At 49.6% G+C, this 18,805-nt stretch overlaps 1 protein-coding gene across 2 annotated transcripts; it reads left to right on the top strand.

The window, feature by feature from the left end:
- Nucleotides 1-9: 9 nt before the first annotated feature.
- On the top strand, nt 10-18,226 carry Arhgap30 (Rho GTPase activating protein 30). Of its 2 annotated transcripts, none has more exons than XM_005400233.2 (12): nt 10-406; nt 7,572-7,674; nt 10,115-10,259; nt 11,028-11,110; nt 11,259-11,366; nt 12,126-12,256; nt 12,942-13,113; nt 13,192-13,295; nt 13,373-13,450; nt 13,936-14,337; nt 15,475-15,569; nt 15,833-18,226. In XM_005400233.2, exons 1-12 carry the CDS (start codon nt 310-312, stop codon nt 17,459-17,461), a joined length of 3,147 nt encoding a protein of 1,048 aa, XP_005400290.1. In that variant the 5' UTR covers nt 10-309; the 3' UTR covers nt 17,462-18,226. The 2 variants fall into 2 exon arrangements, with proteins under 2 accessions (XP_005400290.1, XP_005400289.1); XM_005400232.2 differs by having other exon boundaries at nt 15,475-15,740.
- Nucleotides 18,227-18,805: the final 579 nt, after the last annotated feature.

Here is an 18,805-nt window from a genome sequence, read left to right as displayed (position 1 = left end):
GTTTGAGGAGCTGCACAGCTTCCTGCTCCCCTAGAGCTGCGCAGGGGCAGAAGGCAAGTGCCTGGCTGGGCCACGAGACAAGTTTTGTACTAGGGTCCTGGCAGCTTCCTCTTCCACAGCCACTTCCGTGTGGCTGGGGCCCCAGAGGCAGGAGCTTCTTGTTGCCCAGGCCACCCCCACCCCCAGTTCGGAGCCCTGCCCTCTGGGTCCAGGCCAGGCCCAGTGGCCTGTGGGGATCCCATGAGGGACCGGTAGGGCAAAGGTCTTGGGGGACAGAGGTGGTTGGACCTGAGCTCTGGGGCTCCGGCCATGAAGTCTCGGCAGAAAGGAAAGAAGAAGGGCAGTTCGAAGGAGCGGGTGTTTGGGTGCGACCTGCAGGAGCACCTGCAGCAGTCAGGCCAGGAGGGTAAGGAGGCCACCTCAGGGCGGGTGGGTTAGGTGGGCAGCCACCAAGCTTCTCCAGCTCCGTCTGGTCTGAGGGACAGAAGCAGCTTCTAGGTGCTCCTGGGGAAAGGGCAGTAGCCAAGTCACTACCCGTGAGACCCGTGAGCAGGCCCAACAGGAAATGTGACCCAGAAGACGGCGAGTGGCTCCCTGTGACTTTCTGGGGATGGGATGGTCGAGGCAGTTGGAAGGTAAACCCCAGGAGGGCAGTGTCGGGAGCAGGTGGGGAGTGGGCAGAGGGATGAGGGACAGGACAGGGGGGCTAAGGTGACAGGGTCAGGAAAGGAGGGGCGGAGGGGCCAGTGGGTGGTGCTGGGTTTGAATAAAAAGCTACCGGAGAAGCCTCCGGCCCTAACTACAGGAGCCTGAGGGTGGTACTTGGGGAGGGAGCAGCATTGTAGCTGGAGAAGCACCCAGGCACTAGGATCTGCCTCTCTGCACCTTGAAGGGCCGCAGGAGGGTGTGGGACAGCGATGGCCTCTTTCTTTGGTTTCTGTGATTCCCTGACTCTCCATGGGAAGGAGAGACAGGTGCACGGTGGATGGCGAGGGGAGAAGCTCTTGAACAGCACTGGGAGATGAAAGCGATGGCTTCAGGCCTGGTTGGAAGCTGCAAAAGAGGATGGGTGAGGGCCCTAGATGTGGGGTCACCTGGCTCCCTCCCTCCATTACCTTGGAGAAGGCTTGGAAGTCGGCAGGACCAGGGCTCACTCGGCTTCCCCACAGTGTTGGGAACGGAGCAGTCACTCAAAACTGTTCCTTCATTTGATTTGAAATGGAACCTGTGTACCAGCCCAGCCCAGCTTGTTTTCGGCATTTTGAGCTCCTTACAGAGGAAGGGCACGATTCTACTCCCCAGTCCACCCCACCCCAATCTGTCATTTCCTCTTTATCCCCTTCTCTGTGTGGTGCCTGCAGTAGCGGGAGGGTGATGGTGGTTCCCATCTCATTTCCTGCTCTTAGTCCCACCCTTTTGTCCCCAGGCACCTCCTTCCCTTTTCTCCGCCCCATCCCTACTGGCCTAGGGCTGCAAAGGGAGCCCCCTCCAAGGTGAACAGCTGAGGCAGGAGACTTCCTCTTATCCTGGGGCGGGCAGAGCAAACACAGCACAGCCGTTGAGCAGGGCTTACCCCTGAACAACGATTTCTCTCTAGAGTGAGGTTTCTTGGCTGAGGACCTCATGATTTCATTGGCGGTGATGTTCCCTCAGCTCTCTGAAAACTTAGTTCAGCCTCCTCATGCCGGCACTACCCTTTCCTGTGGTTGTAATGCCAACCCAGCCTTGAAGCTGAGGCTACAGACAGCCCCAATCCCACTGCAGTAACCCTCCTGGCCTCCACCGACCTTCCCAGCCAGTGAAGGGCGCAGTGAAGGGTGGGCTGCTGGGAGGGCATACCCCTCTGGTTGCTGGATCCTGACCCCAGGTGAATCCCAGAGCAGGCGAAAAGCACCTGCTGCCTATCGCCAGAACCTCACCTGAGCCCAAGGGTGGAGAGATGGATCTTGGGTACCAGAGTGGCAGTGGTAGCCCCTCTCCTTCCCCCAGTTATTCCTGGTACGGAGAGGTAGAAAGCAGAAAGACAAAGGGTGGCTGGTGATACCTTCTCTCTGTAAGCCGAGACCCACTAAGAAATGAAATGAAAGCCCAGGCTTTGTCGTGAACTGAGCTTCCCTTGCAGTCTTGACTTCCCCACTCCTCACAGGCTGGCTCCATCTCCCCTAGCTCTTTGCCCCAGTGGCTTTTTCTTCCCCAAGTCCTATCTGCACTGAGCTTATCCTTTTCCTAATTTTATCTCTTTGATACCTTGCTCGGACTTCACATCCGCCAGATCCTCAAGTCTCGGGTCTGCCTCCTGACCCCACTCCCGTGTCCTTCCCATCTCCCTCCCTTGGCCTCCGTTACTCTGGCTTGCCTCTGACTTGCGTCTGACTTCACCTCTGACGTCTATCTCCCCAACGCCCCCATCTCTCTAACCTGTTATCTCTTCTCGCATCTCTTGACCCATTTCCTCTCTGGTTCTGACTCCTGATGCTCTTGCAGTGCTCTTTAAGGGCCTTCTCTGCAGGTTCAAAATCAACTGAGGACAGGATGGGGAAGACCTGGTTTGCGTGATGCTCCTGTGCCAAGGACCTGGGGGTTTATCAGAGGTATCAGAGTTATCAGGTAACGCAATGGCCCAAAGAGCTGGTGGCTCATCAGGCACCCAAGGGAGTACACAGCTCCAACAGGGAGGGGCTCCTCTGCTCTGCTTTCAGCACTGAGAACCTGTGCAGGGCAGCCTGGCAAGTGGGAGCAGGTCCTGAGGGCACGCACGGTGGATGAAATGTTGTGAGGCTGAGGCAAGAGAGGTGATGATGATGCAATTTTAAAATTTGAGACAAGGTCTCACTATGTAGTTCATGCTGGGAACTCACTGTGTAGCCCAGGTTGGCTTTAAACTTTCAGGGATCCTCCTGCATCAGCCTCCAGAGTGCTGAGATTACAGGTGTGAGCCACCAAGCCTGGCTGAGGGTGTAATATTTGAGGAAATAGTCTTTCAGGGTCAGCCGGTGCTAGGGGGCTTTTTCCCCCATCCCCCAGTCCTTTTTAATTTTATGACAGTTGCATAGGTGAGGCTCAAACTTGTGGTTCTCCCACCTCAACCTCTCAGAGTGCTGGGATTACAGATGTGCATAACCACACCTGACTAGGTAGCTCATTCTTGTTTGTTTGTTTGCTTGTTCGTTTTAGACAGTCTTGCTATGTACTTCAGGCTGGCCTTGATCTCCCAATGTAGCCCAGGATGGCCTCAATCTCGTGGTAATCCTCTTGCCTCAGCCTCCCGAGTGCTAGGATTATAGGCCTAAGCCCCCATGCCTGGCTGTGGTAGGCGGCTCATTCTTAAACATGGTCTCACTCTCAGGACCATGCATGCACACTACTGGCACTTTCACAGTCCTGAGAGTGAGGATTTCGTCCGTCTGTCCGTCCGTCCATCCGTCCCTCCCTCCCTCTGTTCCTTCCTTCCTTCCCTCCTTCCTTCCTTCCTTCCCTCCTTCCTTCCCTTCATTCTTTAACTTTTGCACTCTAGATGCCTACTTTGTCTCACCCAAGTCCTAGCTGAGGAGGGCAGAAGGGTAAAGGTTTTGAAAAACAGGTCAGATGAGGAGAGCCGAAAGATATTGACTGAAGGATTCATTGACCGTTTCCTTCATTCTATATTTTTATATTTGCTCCACGAAGAACTTGGTGTGACTTCCGCAACCCTGCACTACCAACACGCAGAATAAAGGAGTGGAGGAGTTGGGGTGAAGGGAAAGCAGGAAGGTCAGCCCCAGAAACATGTCAGGTGGTTCCATCTGGTTCCTCCAGGTGGGCTTTGAGCTTCTTAGTGGTTACAGAGGTAAACATAATCATACAAGACTTGTAAGGTCCATAAAAGAAAGAACAGGTAGATGAGGAGAAACACTGACATCATAGAGGGATTTCTCTGGTGAGTTGCTGTTAAAAATCCAATATTTTGTTTTGTTTTGTTGTTTTTTGCTTTTTTATTTTTTTATTTTATTTTTGTTTTTTGCTTTTTGAGACAGGTCCATGCTATGTAGCTCAGGCTGGCCTCAAACTCATGATGATCCTGTATCATCCTCCTGAGTGCTGGGGAAAGGGTCCAATATTTTGTCATAAGGAATATTCTTTATGAGGGGCTGGGGATTTAGCTCAGCGGCACAGTGCCTGGCAAGTGCAAGGTCGTGAGTTTAATTCCCAGTACTGGAAAAAAAAAAAAAAAAAAAAAAAAAAAAGGAATATTCTTTATGAAATCTCCAGGGGAATGCCAGGTGTGGTGGTGCACGCCTGTAATCCCAGCATTCGGGAGGCTGAAGCAGGAGGATTGTTGCAAGTTCGAGACCAACCTGGGCTACAAAGTGAGCTCAAGGCCAGCCTGAACTGCATAGCGAGACCCTGTTTCAAAAAGATGCACACACACACACACACACAGACAAAAAAAAAAAATTTAGCCTTGAAATCTCCAAGGGATGTCAGCGATTCTTACAGTAGATTCTTAATCTGCTGAGTTTTTTAGCAAACATATGTGGAACACCATATCTGTGCTAGATGCTGGCAGAATGTTACAGTTGTTGGGAGGTATAGATATAAACAAAACAAAACAAAATAAAACAACAACAAAAAAAACTAATGCTGCGCCGGGTGTGGTGGCACACGCCTGTAATCCCAGTACTTGGGAGATTGAGGCAGGAGGATCATTGTGAGTTCAAGACCAGCCTGGGCTACAAAGTGAGCTCAAGGCCAGCCTGAACTGCATAGCAAGACCCTGTCTCAAAAAGACCAAAAAAAAAACCAAAAACAAAACAAACAAAAAATCAAAAAACAAAAAAACCAAAACTAATGCTAATGAAGTGCAACAAGTACTGTAATACAGATACAAAAAGAACAGTGGGGGGGCTGGGGATTTAGCTCAGCGGCAAAGCACCTGCCTGGCAAGGGCAAGGTCGTGAGTTTGGTTCCCGGTACCAGAGAAAAACCAAAAAAAAAAAAAAAAAAAAAAAAAAAAAAAAAAAAGAACAGTGGGATCTAAAATACAGATATAAGCAAAAGACTCAGAATTGGAGGCTACTTATTTATTTATTTTGTACTAGGGACTTAAGTCAGGTCCTTGAGCCTGGTACATAGGAACTCTACCCAGGAGCTACATCCCTGTTCCCTGAGGATATGATGTTTTGTGGTGCTAAAGATCAAACCCAGAGCCTCATGCTTCTAGGCAAGTACTCTATCACTGAGCTACATGCCCCGCTCTATTTTGTTTTTTTGGTGTTTTGTTTTGAGACAGGGTCTCACTCTGCAGTTCAGGATGGCCTTGAAATTACTATGTAACCCAGGCTGGCCTTGAACTCAGGGATCCTCTTGCCTCAGCTTCTCAAGTGCTAGGATTACAGGCATGTGCCACCACATCCAGCTCTATTTGTTTTTCTGACAGTCTTGTTCTGTTGCCCAGGCTCACTCTGAACTCTGGGTTCAAGTGATCATCCTGCCCCAGCCTCCTCCATAATCGAGACTACAGGCAATGTGTCACTGTGCCACTAGGAGATGATGTTTGAGGCATGTGTTGAGGCTTGTAGAAGAGTTCACCAGTCAGAGGGGAGGATATTTCCAGGCAAGAGAATAACATGAGTGTCTTAGTCTGTTCTGTGTTGTTGTAACAGAATACCTGGACCATGGTAATTCATAAAGAGATTTATTTGGCTCCTAGTTCTGGTGGCTGGAAGGATCCTGAAGTATTGTGGCAAGGGTCACCTGGTGGTGTCACAGTAGGACAGAGAAGTAGAAAAGGAACTAGCTGCAGGCAGCAGGAACCAAATGTCTGGGGTGCCCTTGCTTATAACAACTCCTTCCCATGAGAACTACGCAGTCACACAAGACTCAATCCACTCCCAGGAAACAGTGCCACCTGCTTGTGGGGTGGATTCCCGATCTAATTGTCATTCGCCAGGCAGCACCTCTGAAGTGTGCCACCACCTCAGCATCGCCACACTGGGGATGGAGTTTCTAGCACATCAGTCTCTGAGGGTCAGATCACACTCACACCGTGGTGATGAGTGATGGTAGCAAGGTTTGTTCATGGACTCGCCAAAGGCTGGTCACAGGGTTTGTTGGGGAAGTGGCTGGAGGTGAGAATGGAATGATGGTTGCACCTGGCTTGTGAAGGGTCTTATGTACCCAGCTGGGGTTTAGACTTCGTGCTCTATCGATAAGGTAAGCAACAAGTATTTAGCTGAGGTGAGGCTGGGTGCACTTCAGCAAAAGATTTAAAACAAGGAAGAGCTTGGGACAGAACGATGTGGCCTTATGAAGTAGGGATTCAACACATGGTTTCCAAGGACCTGTCATGTCCAGTTGTCATGGTGTCCACCTGACATCAAGTCAGAAAATATGTGGAATACAAAGACACTTAAATCTTAGTCCTGAAGAACTGGGCATGGTGGCACAGTTCTGTAATCCTAGCTCTCAGGAGGCTGAGGCAGGAGCATTGTAAGTCCCAGGGCTAGCCTGGGCTGCATAGTGAGGTCAAAAGCAGCCTTACTACACAGTGAGACCCTGTCTCAAAAACAACAACAACAAAACAACCAAAATTTAAAAAAAAAAAAAAACACTCAAACAAACAAAAACCAAAAATCTTATCCTTAAGAACTTACAGTCTACTGACAGGAGAGAGAATACAGCTTTTTGCTGTGTTAGATTTGAGTCCTGGCTCTCGCAAGATGCTCCTGGGTACTGGTTATTTTTTGGATCTTCCATTTTCTTATCAGTGAAATGGGAAGTAGCAGATTTAATTTACAAAACTAAATGACATCACACACATGAGCAATTAGCACAGCGCCTGGCACAGGGGGCTTCCCCCCTTTGGATGTCAGACACTGTTTCATGTACTATCCTACAGTAGAACTAATAGCCATGAGCTTTCTTACCAGAGGGAGTGCTGCAAAATAATCCCCATTAATAGCCAGGTGTGGTGGCACATGCCTGTACTCTCAGCAATTGGGAGGCTGAGGCAGGAGGATTGCTGCAAGTTCAGTGCCCTGGGCTCCAAAATGAGTTCAAGGCCAGCCTGAACTGCATAGTGAAACCCTGTCTCAAAAAGACATCAGCAGCAGCAGCAGCATCCCCATTAGGCTGGACATGGTGGTGCATGCATGTAGCCCCAGATACCAGGAAGGCTGAGGCAGGAGGATGACACAAGTCTAGGAGTTTAGGCTAGCCTTGAGGGGTTTATACCAAGGTTCTAGGGTTAGTGGGTAGAGATACTACAGAAAGGTTGGCAAGTTGGAGTGGGTGGCCTGTGACAATATTTCTGACAAGTTTGTTGTCTTGGGAATTTGATTTTTTGTTTGTTTTTAGTTTTTTTGAGACAGGATCTTGCTATGTAGACCAGAGTAGCCTCAAACTCGTGACCCTCCTGCCTCAGCCTCCTGAGCTCTGGGATTCCAGGCATGCACCACCATACCTGGTGTCTAAAAAGTCTTTATTCCATGAAGTTTGCCCTCAACATCCCCAGTCCTTTTCCCTGATGCTTCCATTTCTCAGATCCCTACAGACTTTCTGATTTCTCATTCTCTGCCTATCTGTGTCTCCAGTGCCCCAGGTGCTGAGGAGCTGTGCAGAGTTTGTGGAGGAACATGGCGTGGTGGATGGGATCTACCGCCTCTCAGGGGTTTCCTCCAACATCCAGAAGCTCCGGTGAGTCACACAGTGGTGCAGAAGAGCTCTGAGCCAGAAGACTGCAGTAAGAGGTGCTGGGGAAAGCAGAGAGAGGTGCTGTCTTAAGGAGGAGCTTGGATGAGGTGGAGACCAGGGGCAGAGGCCTTACACACACACACACACACACACACACACACACACACACACACACACACACTCTTTCTACTCCCACATATATCATTCCATATATACCCACTTATCTTTAAAAACAAATTTAGATAGGACTCATATACCATAAAATCCATCATTTAACAATGTATAATTCAAAGCCAGGTGCAATGGCACACGCCAGTAATCCTAGTGACTTGGGAGCCTGAGGCAAAAGGATCGAAAGTTTGAGGTCAACCTGGGCAATTTAGCAAGACCATATCTTAGAATAGAAAATAAAACAGACTGGTGATGTAGTTCAGTGGGTTCAATCACTGTACTGGATAAAAAAAAAAAAAAAAAAAGTGCAATTCAATAGTTTTTCGTATATTCACAACATTGTGCAACTATCATCGCTATCTACCTTCGAAACATTCCACCATCCCCAAAGAAACTCAGTACCCATCAGTGGTCACTTGACATTTCCTCTCCACCAAGTCCCTGGCAACCACTAACCTATTTTCTGTCTCTGGATTTGCCTAGTCTGAACATTTCATATAAATGGAGCTCTATGTGTTTATGTGGTTTGTATTTGTCTTCACTTAGAATGTTTGCAAGGGTCATGCATGTTGTAGCATGTACCAGTACTTCCTTTCTATGGATGAATAATACTCCATTGTACAGCTATATCGCGTTTTGTTTATTCAGTTGATGGCTACTTGGGTTGTTTTCACCTGTTGGCTGCTATGAATAATTCTGCTATAAACATGTATAAGTGTTTTTGTGGACATATATTTCTCAGTTCTTTTGAGTATATACCTAAAAGTGGAATTGCTGGGCCAAATGATAATTAACTATATGTCAATTTTTTTTTTTTTTTTTTTTTTTTTTTTTTGCAGTACTGGGGATCGAACTCATGACCTTGCACTTGCCAGGCAGGCGCTTATGCCACTGAGCTATATCCCTAGCCCTATGTCAAACTTTTAAAGTAACTTCCAAACTGTTTTTCATAGTTGCTGTGTCATTTTACCTTTTCACCAGAAATGTATAAGGTTCCAATTTCATCACATCCCTGGCAACATTTGTCACTGTATCTTTTTTATTATAGCCATCCTGGTGGGTGTGAACTGATATTTTATTGCAATTTATATTTATATTTCCCTAGTAACTAATGATGTTGAACATCCTTCCATATGTTTATTGGCCATTTATATTTCTTCTTTGGAGAAATGCTTATTCAAATCCTTTGTTCTTTATTCTTTTTTTTTTTTTCCTTCCCTTGGTACTGGGCATGGAGCCCAGGGCCTCCCATGTGCTAGTCAAGTGCTCCACTACTGAGTTATATCCTCAGCCCCACCCATTTTTAAATTAGGTTATTTGGGGTTTGTTTTGTTTTGTTGGATCATTGAGTTATAAGAAGAGGTCTTGCCAGTCGTGGTGGCACACGCCTGTAATCCCAGCACTCAGGAGGCTGAGGCAGGAGGATCATTGTGAGTTTGAGACCAGCCTGGGCTACAAAGTGAGCTCAAGGTCAGCCTGAACCACGTAGCGAGACCCTGTCTCAAAAAGACAAAAAAAAAAAAAAAAAAGAGGTCTTGATATATTCAAAATGCAATTATTTTCTCTCACTCTGTTGGTTTTCTTTTGGGCATGGTGCTGGGGATCAAATTATAGAGTTCACTTTGTTGTTTTTTGAGACAGGATTTCACTATGTAGTTCAGGCTGGCCGTGAACTCCCTTTGTATCACAAGGTGGCCCCAAACTTGTGGCAAACCTCTTGCCTCAGCCTCCTGAGTGCTGGGATTATGGGCGTACACCACCACATCTGGCTAGAGTTCACATTCTTGATAGTGTCTTTGACACATAAAAGTTTCAACTTTTGATGTTCAGCTATCTATTTTCTTTGGCTGCTTATGCTTTTGATGTTATATCTGAGCAACTGTTGGCTGATCCAACCAAGTTCATGAAGGTTTACATATGTTTCTTTCTAAAAGTTGCATCCATCCATCGTTCCACTTACCCTGAGGTACACATTTAGGTCTACTACCCACCTAATCCCTACATTGCTACTCACAGCTACAGTGACATCCCTGACATAATCCGTTCATGCGCTTACCTGTCTGCATCTATATCTCACGTCCACACCTACATGTCCACATACACGGTGCCACACAGGCTGCCTCATATGTACATACACATACCCCAAGATTCTCCTTCCTTGGGCCACATGTGTCAGCCTGTAAGCCCGTCTGGAACCATCTCCACAGCTCTGGAAACTTCTCCCCACTCTTCCCCTTCTCCCACCACTCCTGAGCACTCTGCACCTCCCCAGGCAGGAGTTTGAGACAGAGAGGAAGCCCGACCTGCGGCGGGACGTTTACCTGCAGGACATTCACTGCGTCTCCTCCCTGTGTAAGGCCTATTTCAGAGAACTGCCAGATCCCCTGCTCACTTACCGGCTCTACGACAAGTTTGCTGTGAGTTGAGGGTGGGGGTTAATGGTGGGAGACAAGGCTCAGAGGCGGCCACCTTGGTTTTGACAGGTGTGTCACAGACCAACCGCAGTCCTCATGATCCTGAATGACAGAGGCCACAGCAAAGGACTCTGGGGGAAAGATCCTTCCTCCCCAAGTCTCCTAGCCCTGCTCCCTCTGCCCTCCCCTAGGTCTGTCTTCCTTTCCTCCTCCCTGCACTGTGTCCTCCCCCTAAAGCCCTCAGGATGCACCCAGACTTTCCAGATAGAGGCTCTGTTGTCAGAGCTCAAAGGCCCTTGGGAAACACCTAAGAGAAAAATAACATTTTTTCGAAGTAAAACTTTTTCAGGGTTACCCTGCCATGAACTCTAATTGTATGTTAAACATCTTTTGAATGAGCAAACACATACCCAAATTGGCTTCCTGAATTGAGTAATACTTTGAATAAGTTGCACTTTATTGTGCAAGACATTGAGGGACCCTGGACAGCACTGGTGCTCGGTCCACATAGGATAGATTGGGCAGATGTTGGGCAACTGTGTAGTCGCTGATGTCCCAGGGCCAGAGCTTTACCAGTGAGGACGATGAGGCAGTGAGTGGTAGTGAGTCACTCAAGGTCACAAAACTATTAAGCAGCAGCATCAAGGTTCAGCTACTATCTTCTGTGAAATCTGATCAGGGTGGGAGCAGTGTGACATGCAGCAGATGTGTCCTCAGGGCTTGGCGTACTGGGTCACCAACTCCTGCTTCTTACACCCTTCTCCCCATCAGGAGGCTGTTGCTGTACAACTAGAGCCTGAGCGCTTGGTCAAGATTCTAGAGGTGCTTCAAGAACTCCCTGTCCCCAACTACAGGTGTGTGAGGCTCCCTCCCTGCACCCCAGTGGGTGGGATTCCTCCCCTCTAGCCCAGTCTTTCTACCCACTGAAGTCTTGGCTCTTCCCCCTCGGCTCCCAAGCCTGGCCGGGTGTCCCCTGTGTGATCCCTGCTCTACTTTCCACAGGACCCTGGAGTTTCTCATGCGACACTTGGTGCACATGGCCTCATTCAGTGCCCAGACCAACATGCACGCCCGCAACCTGGCCATCGTATGGGCCCCCAACCTGCTGAGGTGGGTGTGTGTAGAGGCGGTGTTCAGGGATCCCAGGAGACATTAACTTCTGGGAGGCTGTTCCGGGATGGGGGTGTGGCTATGTGGGTTCACTGCAGAATGGGGTGGGATCTCATGAATGAGTTCAGTGGGACGGGGCTCACCCACTCCAGCCCCTTATTTCTTTTTTTCATGCTGGGAATCAAACTCTCGACCTCGCACTTGCCAGGCAGGCACTGTGCCATTGAGCTATCTCCCCAGCCCTCGAGCCCCTTTTCTGAGATCATGTGAAGTCCGTAAGAGGAAAGCCTTTGTTTTTTCCTACACTGTACCACTGAGCACTAAGACAGGAACTTGAGAGGTCCTTGCCTAATGTTTGTGGGGCAAATGTCATTCAGTCTGTTAGAGAGCTGGCCCGCATAGCCCTCATGTTGGAACAAGGCGAGGTGAAATGCCTCACTTCTCATAGTCTGTCTTGTACTGCAGCGTGAGGAGATGTGCAAAGAAAGTAGAGATTAATCCTGAGGAGGCATCCAAGTAAGGCTTCCTGGGAAGGTGGCATTTGAGACTTTATGGTATAAGAGGTGGAGATGGGATCAAGGGCAAGCAGGGGAGAGAGTATAAGGCAGTAGTGGTGAACCTGCAGCATGAGTGCCGCAGCTGGCTGTGTGTTATCACTGAAAGCTCTGAAAGGTTTGCCATCATTGGTGTAAGGTATTTCAGAGAGACTTTGGATGCGAAACTGTGGTAGGCTGGGGGCATAACTCTACATCTCCACAGGTCTAAGGACATAGAGGCCTCAGGTTTCAATGGGACAGCAGCCTTCATGGAGGTGCGAGTGCAGTCCATCGTCGTGGAGTTCATCCTCACACATGTGGATCAGCTCTTCGGGGGTGCTGCCCTCCTCTCTGGTCAGTGCCCTTCCTGTTCATCACGTATCATCACTCTCGGTTTGGGGAGTCATGTCAGAGTATTTTGGGTTTTTTTTTGCAGTGTTGGGGGTTGAACCCAAGGCCTTCACACTGAGATACATCTCCAGCCCTTTTTAAAATTTTTATTTTGAGACAGGGTCTCAGTAAGACACTAAGTGGCTCAGGCTGGGCTTCAACTTGTGATCGTCCTGTCTCGGCCTCCCAGAGTACTGGGATTACAGGCCTGCACCGTCACGCCTAGTTCTGTCAGAGTTATAAACAACTTTAAAGGTTAACTAGTTCCTTATTTTAAGGATGGGAAAACTGAGTCTCCAGAAATGTTGGTGATAGTCACATGGAGAAGATCCTGGAGAGATAACAGCAGTCTGAACTTGAGCAGGCCCCTTTTGCTGTCTGTCCAAGGCATAGCTTGACCTTTGAGTCAGTGTCCTGGCTCCCAAAACTAGTGAAGGCTCACCCCCCCGCCCCACCCTGCCAGGCCAATGTCCTGGGATCTCCTGGCCCTCTTTGTTCATGAAGACATGTTCTTGTGGAGCTATAAGTGGAGGGACTGTCCTCTGGGACCTCCAAATACATCCCCAGCTGGTAACTGGTGAGAAGAAGGGCTGGGTACCCAATGTCCCTCTCTCGCTCTGTTCTTTGCCAATTCCTTTTCTTTTCCTAGGTGGTGAGATGGAAGGTGGATGGCGATCAATGCTAGTGCCCCGGGCATCAGGCAGCCCTGATGACCTCATGCCCAGGTCTCTACCTTACCACCTGCCTAGCATCCTGCAAGCTGGTGATGGACCCCCTCAGATACGGCCCTACCACACTATCATTGAGATTGCAGAGCACAAGTAAGGCTGCCTTTGAGCCCTTCCCGGCTGCACTGATCACCGGGCTCCAACCTCCAATTATTTCTCCATCACCCGCAGGAGAAAGGGGTCTTTGAAAGTCAGGAAGTGGAGATCTATCTTCAATCTGGGTCGCTCTGGTCATGAGACAAAGCGAAAACTTCCACGGGGAGCTGAGGACAGGGGTAAGTCTGGGCAGAACAGGGGAGCTCTGCCGATGGTGTGCAAAGCCCTTGGCTCTATGCACATCCCTGTCTTTCAGAGGACAAAACCAATAAAGGGACACTGCGGCCAGCCAAGAGCATGGACTCACTGAGCGCTGCAGTGGGGGCCAGTGATGGTGAGCACAGGGGTATGCCCCTGGGTGTACATGTGCTGGGTGAGCAACAGTGAGGCCTGTGTGTGTGTGTGTGTGTGTGTGTAAATGTGGCCAAAAATATTTAATAAGTGCTTATACACCAGCCATGGTGACAGATGCCAAGTTTATATTGGCGAGCTTATCATCTAATCCATGGGCGAGTCCATGAGTGTTTACAGGAAGGGACCATGTGGTGTATGTGCTTGTGTGTGGGAGTGATGGCCAGTGACTGTATTTGCAGGGAGGGAAGGGGGTTCCCTAGGTATGTGCAGACAAGGTGACCTTTGGTGTGCTGGCTGCGTGGAGGATATATAGTAATGGCCAAAGGAAGTTGGGCCTGGTACTTTCTAAGCTGTCCTGCCTCTGTGGCCCAAGAAGGCAGAGAGCATTCTCCAGAGCCTTCTAGAGGTGTCTAGGACCCTGGAAGCTGAGACTATCACCTCCCTGATCCTCTCTTTCCTCCACAGAGCCAGAGGGGCTGGCAGGGCCCAGCAGTCTCGGGCCAGGCCCACTCCTTCCTGAGAGTTTGCAGAACAATTCTATGGAGGCAGTAGAGGGTGAACAGGAGCCTGAAGCAGAGGCACCAGGTGGCACGAACTCGGAGCCAGGCACACCGAGAGCTGGGCGGTCAGCCATCCGAGCTGGGGGCAGCAGCCGTGCAGAGCGCTGTGCTGGTGTCCACATCTCAGACCCCTACAATGTCAACCTCCCGCTGCACATCACCTCGATCCTCAGCGTGCCTCCCAATATCATCTCCAATGTCTCCTTGGCCAGGCTCACCCGTGGCCTTGAGTGTCCTGCCCTACAGCCCCGGCCAAGCCCTGCCTCAGGCCCGGGCCCTGGTCCTGGCCTTGGCCCTGGACCCCCAGGTGAGGACCCAGGGATTGCTGAGGACTGGAAAGAGGACCAGACATTAGACTGAATTCTTTTTTTTTTTTTTGGTTTTTCTCCGGTACCGGGAACCGAACTCATGACCTTGCGCTTGCCAGGCAGGCGCTTTTGCCACTGAGCTAAATCCCCAGCCCCTAGACTGAATTCTTATGTTGAGGATGCACTGAGATAGGTAAAGGCTTCAGCCCACAGGCTTTTGGGTGGTTACCATGAGCTGCCTTGCTGGATTCAGGCTTGGGGTGCTCAGCAACGTGATCAGATAGTGTGAAATCCTCAGAGAGGGGCTCTCTGGCAGCCTTCAGATGACTGATGTACCCAAGGATGGGGTCTGTGTCACACATACAGCAGGGATTACTAAATATGATGGGTGGGGGTAATAACCATAGTAGCATTAACAGCTAACTTCTACCAAGGGCTTATTATGAGCCGAGGGCTATGTTAGGCACTTTGCAGGCATTAGCTCTTTCCATTTTCTCAAAATCTTATGACGTGGGTATTATTGTTATCCTTATATTACTGCAGTGGAACCTGAGACTTAGGTTAAGCAATTTGCAATTGACTCAGATAGGAAGGGGCAGAGCTGGGATTTGATCCTTGCTCTGGCTCCAGTTCTTGAAGTGGTACTAATGAGAAGTCCTGAGGCAGCATGCGACAGGAGGTAAGGACATGGGATGTAGAGTTAAGTATTGGGTTCAGATTTTGGTGGTGTGACTTTGGACAAGTTGCTCAATCTCTCTGAGTCTCAGACAATACCCCATGTAATAATAGTTTGCTTTGTTGAGCAAATAAGATGATGAGTTGTAAAGTGTAAAACATAGTGCTTGGCACCTGGCAGGGGCTCCACAATGGTAGCCATAAGCCACTAATTAGAGATGGGTCTAAGGGGATCAGCTATGTGGAATAGCTGTGTTGGGTCCCTACCATATCAATGCTAGGAAGAACCACGTTAGAAAGAGTCAGGGCTAGGGCCTGGGGATTTAGCTCAGCGGCAAAAGTGCCTGCCTGGCAAGTGCAAGGTCGTGAGTTTGGTTCCCGGTACTGGAGAAAAAAAAAAAAAGAAAGAGTCAAGGCTGGCCTTGATTTTTGTGTTCCTGGGACTACCTCTCCCCCAACAGATGAGAAGTTGGAGGCAAAGCCAGCTCCGGGTCCCCTGGCTGACTCAGGCCCAGCAGACATGATTCCTGCTCTGGAGGACTGCCTGTCCCAGGAGGTGCAGGATTCCTTCTCCTTCCTAGAGGACTCAAGCAGCTCAGAGCCTGAGTGGGTAGGGGCGGAGGATGGGGAGGTAGCCAAGGCAGGAGCAACAGGAGCAGCCTTCTCCCCTGGGGAGGACGACCCTGGGATGGGCTACCTGGAGGAGCTCCTGGGAGTTGGGCCTCAGGTAAGGAGGAGCTGCGCTGGGTTTGAGGGTGGTATGGAGTCCAGAGGATGGACAGGGCCACCTGGTCCTGAGCCACAATGCTGTGCCTACAGGTGGAGGAGTTCTCGGTAGAGCCACCCCTGGATGACCTGTCTCTAGATGAGGCACAGTATGTTCTGGCTCCCAGCTGCTGTTCCCTGGATTCTGCTGGCCCCCAGCCTGAAGTGGAAGAGGACAACGGGGAGGAAGTCTTCCTGAGTGCCTACGATGACCTAAGTCCCATTCTGGGGCCTAAATCCCTGACCTGGGAGAGTGTAGGGAGTAGGGAAGAAGAGGCAGTAGGGTCTGAAAGGCAAGCTGCAGGGCAGGCTGAAGAAGATCAGGCATGCTGGGAAGTTGGGGAGGACAAGGAGGCAGGGCCTAGAAGCAGCCTGAGCATCATAGAAGAGGCTGAGGGCAGTCCAGAGCCTGAGGTGATGGATGGAAAGGGTGGTGAGGAAGGAGAGGAGGCTGAGGGAAGCCAAGAGATGATGGTTAGCTTGGAAGAAGAGAAGGGGGAAGAGAGGGAGGCCAAGGGAGAGAAGTCTCAAGGACAGAAGGAGGTTGAAACTATAGAGGAAGCTAAGAGTGGGGAGGAACCAAGAAGAGAACAGCATAAAGACACAGAGAAGGAAAAAATAATTGAAAAAGAAGAGGCTAGGCAAGAAGAAGAGGAAGCCCCCACAGAAGTTGGAAGGGACCCAGAGCATGGAGCCCAGGAACACCTGGTTGCTAAGGAGAAGTGGGAAGCTGTATACAAACAAGAGACTGAAGGAGGATGGCATGAGGTCAAAGAGCAGAAGGGGGATGAGGACCAAAAGGCAAGAGAAGACCAAGGACACAGTGAAGACAGCAGAAGCACAGAAGCAGCAGCTAAAGGAGGAGATGGGGAGGTCAGCAAGGAATGGGGAAGTGGGGTTGAACAGGCTGAGGGAGACCAGAGGGCTGGAGATGACCATTTGGAAGAAGGGGTCCTCTTTGAAGGGCCAGATATAGAGTCCCTAGAAGTTGACAGTACCAATGAGGGCAATGTCCAGTTTTCTGAGATGGAAAAGGCAACCCCACAGCCACCCCAGTCAGAGGAGACAGAACCTGAGGGACAGCTGAGTCCCGTGGGTTGTGATCTGTGCCCCTGTCCCTTTGGGTCAGCTGGTGGTGTGGGTATGCGCCTGGCTTCTAGCCTGGTTCATGTCCAACAGGTCCGCTCTGTGCCTGTGGTGCCACCCAAACCACAGTTTGCCAAGGTGCCCAGTGCAATGTGTAGCAAGATTCATGTGGCACCGGCAAACCCATGTCCAAGGCCTGGCCGGCTTGATGTGATTCCTGGGGAAAGGGCGTGGGTGTCCCGAGCTTCCCGATCTTCTTGGAGGAATGGGGGCAGTCTTTCCTTTGATGCTGCTGTGGCCTTGGCCCGGGACCGCCAGAGGACTGAGGCTCAGGGAGTTCGGCGGACCCAGACCTGTACTGGGGGAGTGGACTACAGCCTCATCAACAGAACCTCCCCGTGTCGCACCATCCCTGCCTACTCTCCTCGGCCCCTTAGCTGCCTGGAACTCCCACCTGAAAGTGCAGAAGAATCTGGACCCCGAAGTCGGCTTAGTCTGCCCTCTGGAGAACCCCAGCCACCTGTCCTTCTTTTGTCCCCCCAGCGCAGATCATATGCATTTGAAACACAGGTAAACCCTGGGAAAGGAGGACTGTGATTAGGAACCATGCACTGGGCAGAGCAGACCAAGTTATCTGGAATCTTTGGGGAGCCTGATTGGCTGTCTCTTTTTTCCTGAGCAGCTGTAGTGTCTCAGTTTACAGGTCTGGGCCCTCCAGCTACTCTCTGTGACTGTGGGAGGCACCATCTTGGTGGGTTTATTTGAGCTTGCCTCAGACACAAAGCACTCTAGAGATTCTCAAGAAAGTCAGCAAGATCCTGTTCCCATGAAGAGTGCTCACTGACCAAAGGGGACACAAAGCAGACAGAAAACTTAAGAGACTTTTCAAAGTGAAGAATAGAAGGGGAATTCCAACTAAGCTCCTTCTCTGAGGCTTCTCTGAGGCTGTGAACTTCTCTTTGCGGAAGCTGAAGGTAGAGGCGGGGAACACAAGACCAGGTCAAAGTCCACACACAGAAAATTCTAGAATTGCCCATTCCTGTTCTGTTCTTAGACCCTTCAATATCTCCTGTCCTACTTAGCTCCAGATCAGGAGGAACATGTTCAAGAAGCTCTTTGAATCCTAGTGTTGTTGGAAAGACTGGACCCCATCTTTTGTCTCCAATCATCTTACAGATGAGAGGTCCTGCCTGAGATTTCTCTACCCCTTCCTTTTTCCCTTGAAATAACTTTCTCCCATTTTAGGAAAGAGGAACAGCATGAGTCAGGACCTAGGACTGCTTCTGTATACTGGTGGGGCCTTAGGCCCCACTATAGTGAGGGTGAATGTTTCAGAATAAAATTTGTATTTTTACATTTGAACAGCATGATGATTCATTCTCATTAAAGTTTTGGGTGATAAGGATCATATTTTCATGTATTGGAGCAAATGTCATTTGGGGAGGGTGTTCTTCCTTGGTTGTCACGGAGACCTGTGGCTAGAATCTAGAGCTGGGTTGATGGTGGTCAGGAAATGGGGAAGAGAAACTTACATTTACATAATGCTCATGCTCATTTTGTGCCAGGAACTGAGTTAGGTCTTCTGTGTAGATAAAAACTTCACCTTTTATTTCATTTAATCCATGTAACAATTCTGTACATTTTACAGATAAGGAAACTAAGGTTCAATTAAATGATTGCCAAAAATCTGAAAGGTAAGAAGTGGCAGAGATGGATTTGAGATCAGGATTTATCTAACCCCAGGGTTTGAACTGTTTCTATTACACCATACTACTCAAATCCACTATGGGTACCTTCAGAATAGGAATGGGAATCAAAGCTAGGAGTGGTGGTGCACGCCTATAATCCTAGCATTTGAGAGGCTGACGCAGACAAAACTGCGAGGCTGAGGCAGATCAGCCTGAACTACATAACGAGCCCCTGATTTAAAAAACCAACCAA

The sequence above is a fragment of the Chinchilla lanigera genome, unplaced genomic scaffold (assembly GCF_000276665.1).
Source record: "Chinchilla lanigera isolate Chin_1 unplaced genomic scaffold, ChiLan1.0 scaffold00067, whole genome shotgun sequence".
NCBI classification, from domain to species: Eukaryota; Metazoa; Chordata; class Mammalia; order Rodentia; family Chinchillidae; genus Chinchilla; species Chinchilla lanigera.
The sequence above is the reverse complement of the archived record's forward strand: the minus strand, read 5'-3'. Positions and strand labels throughout refer to the sequence as shown.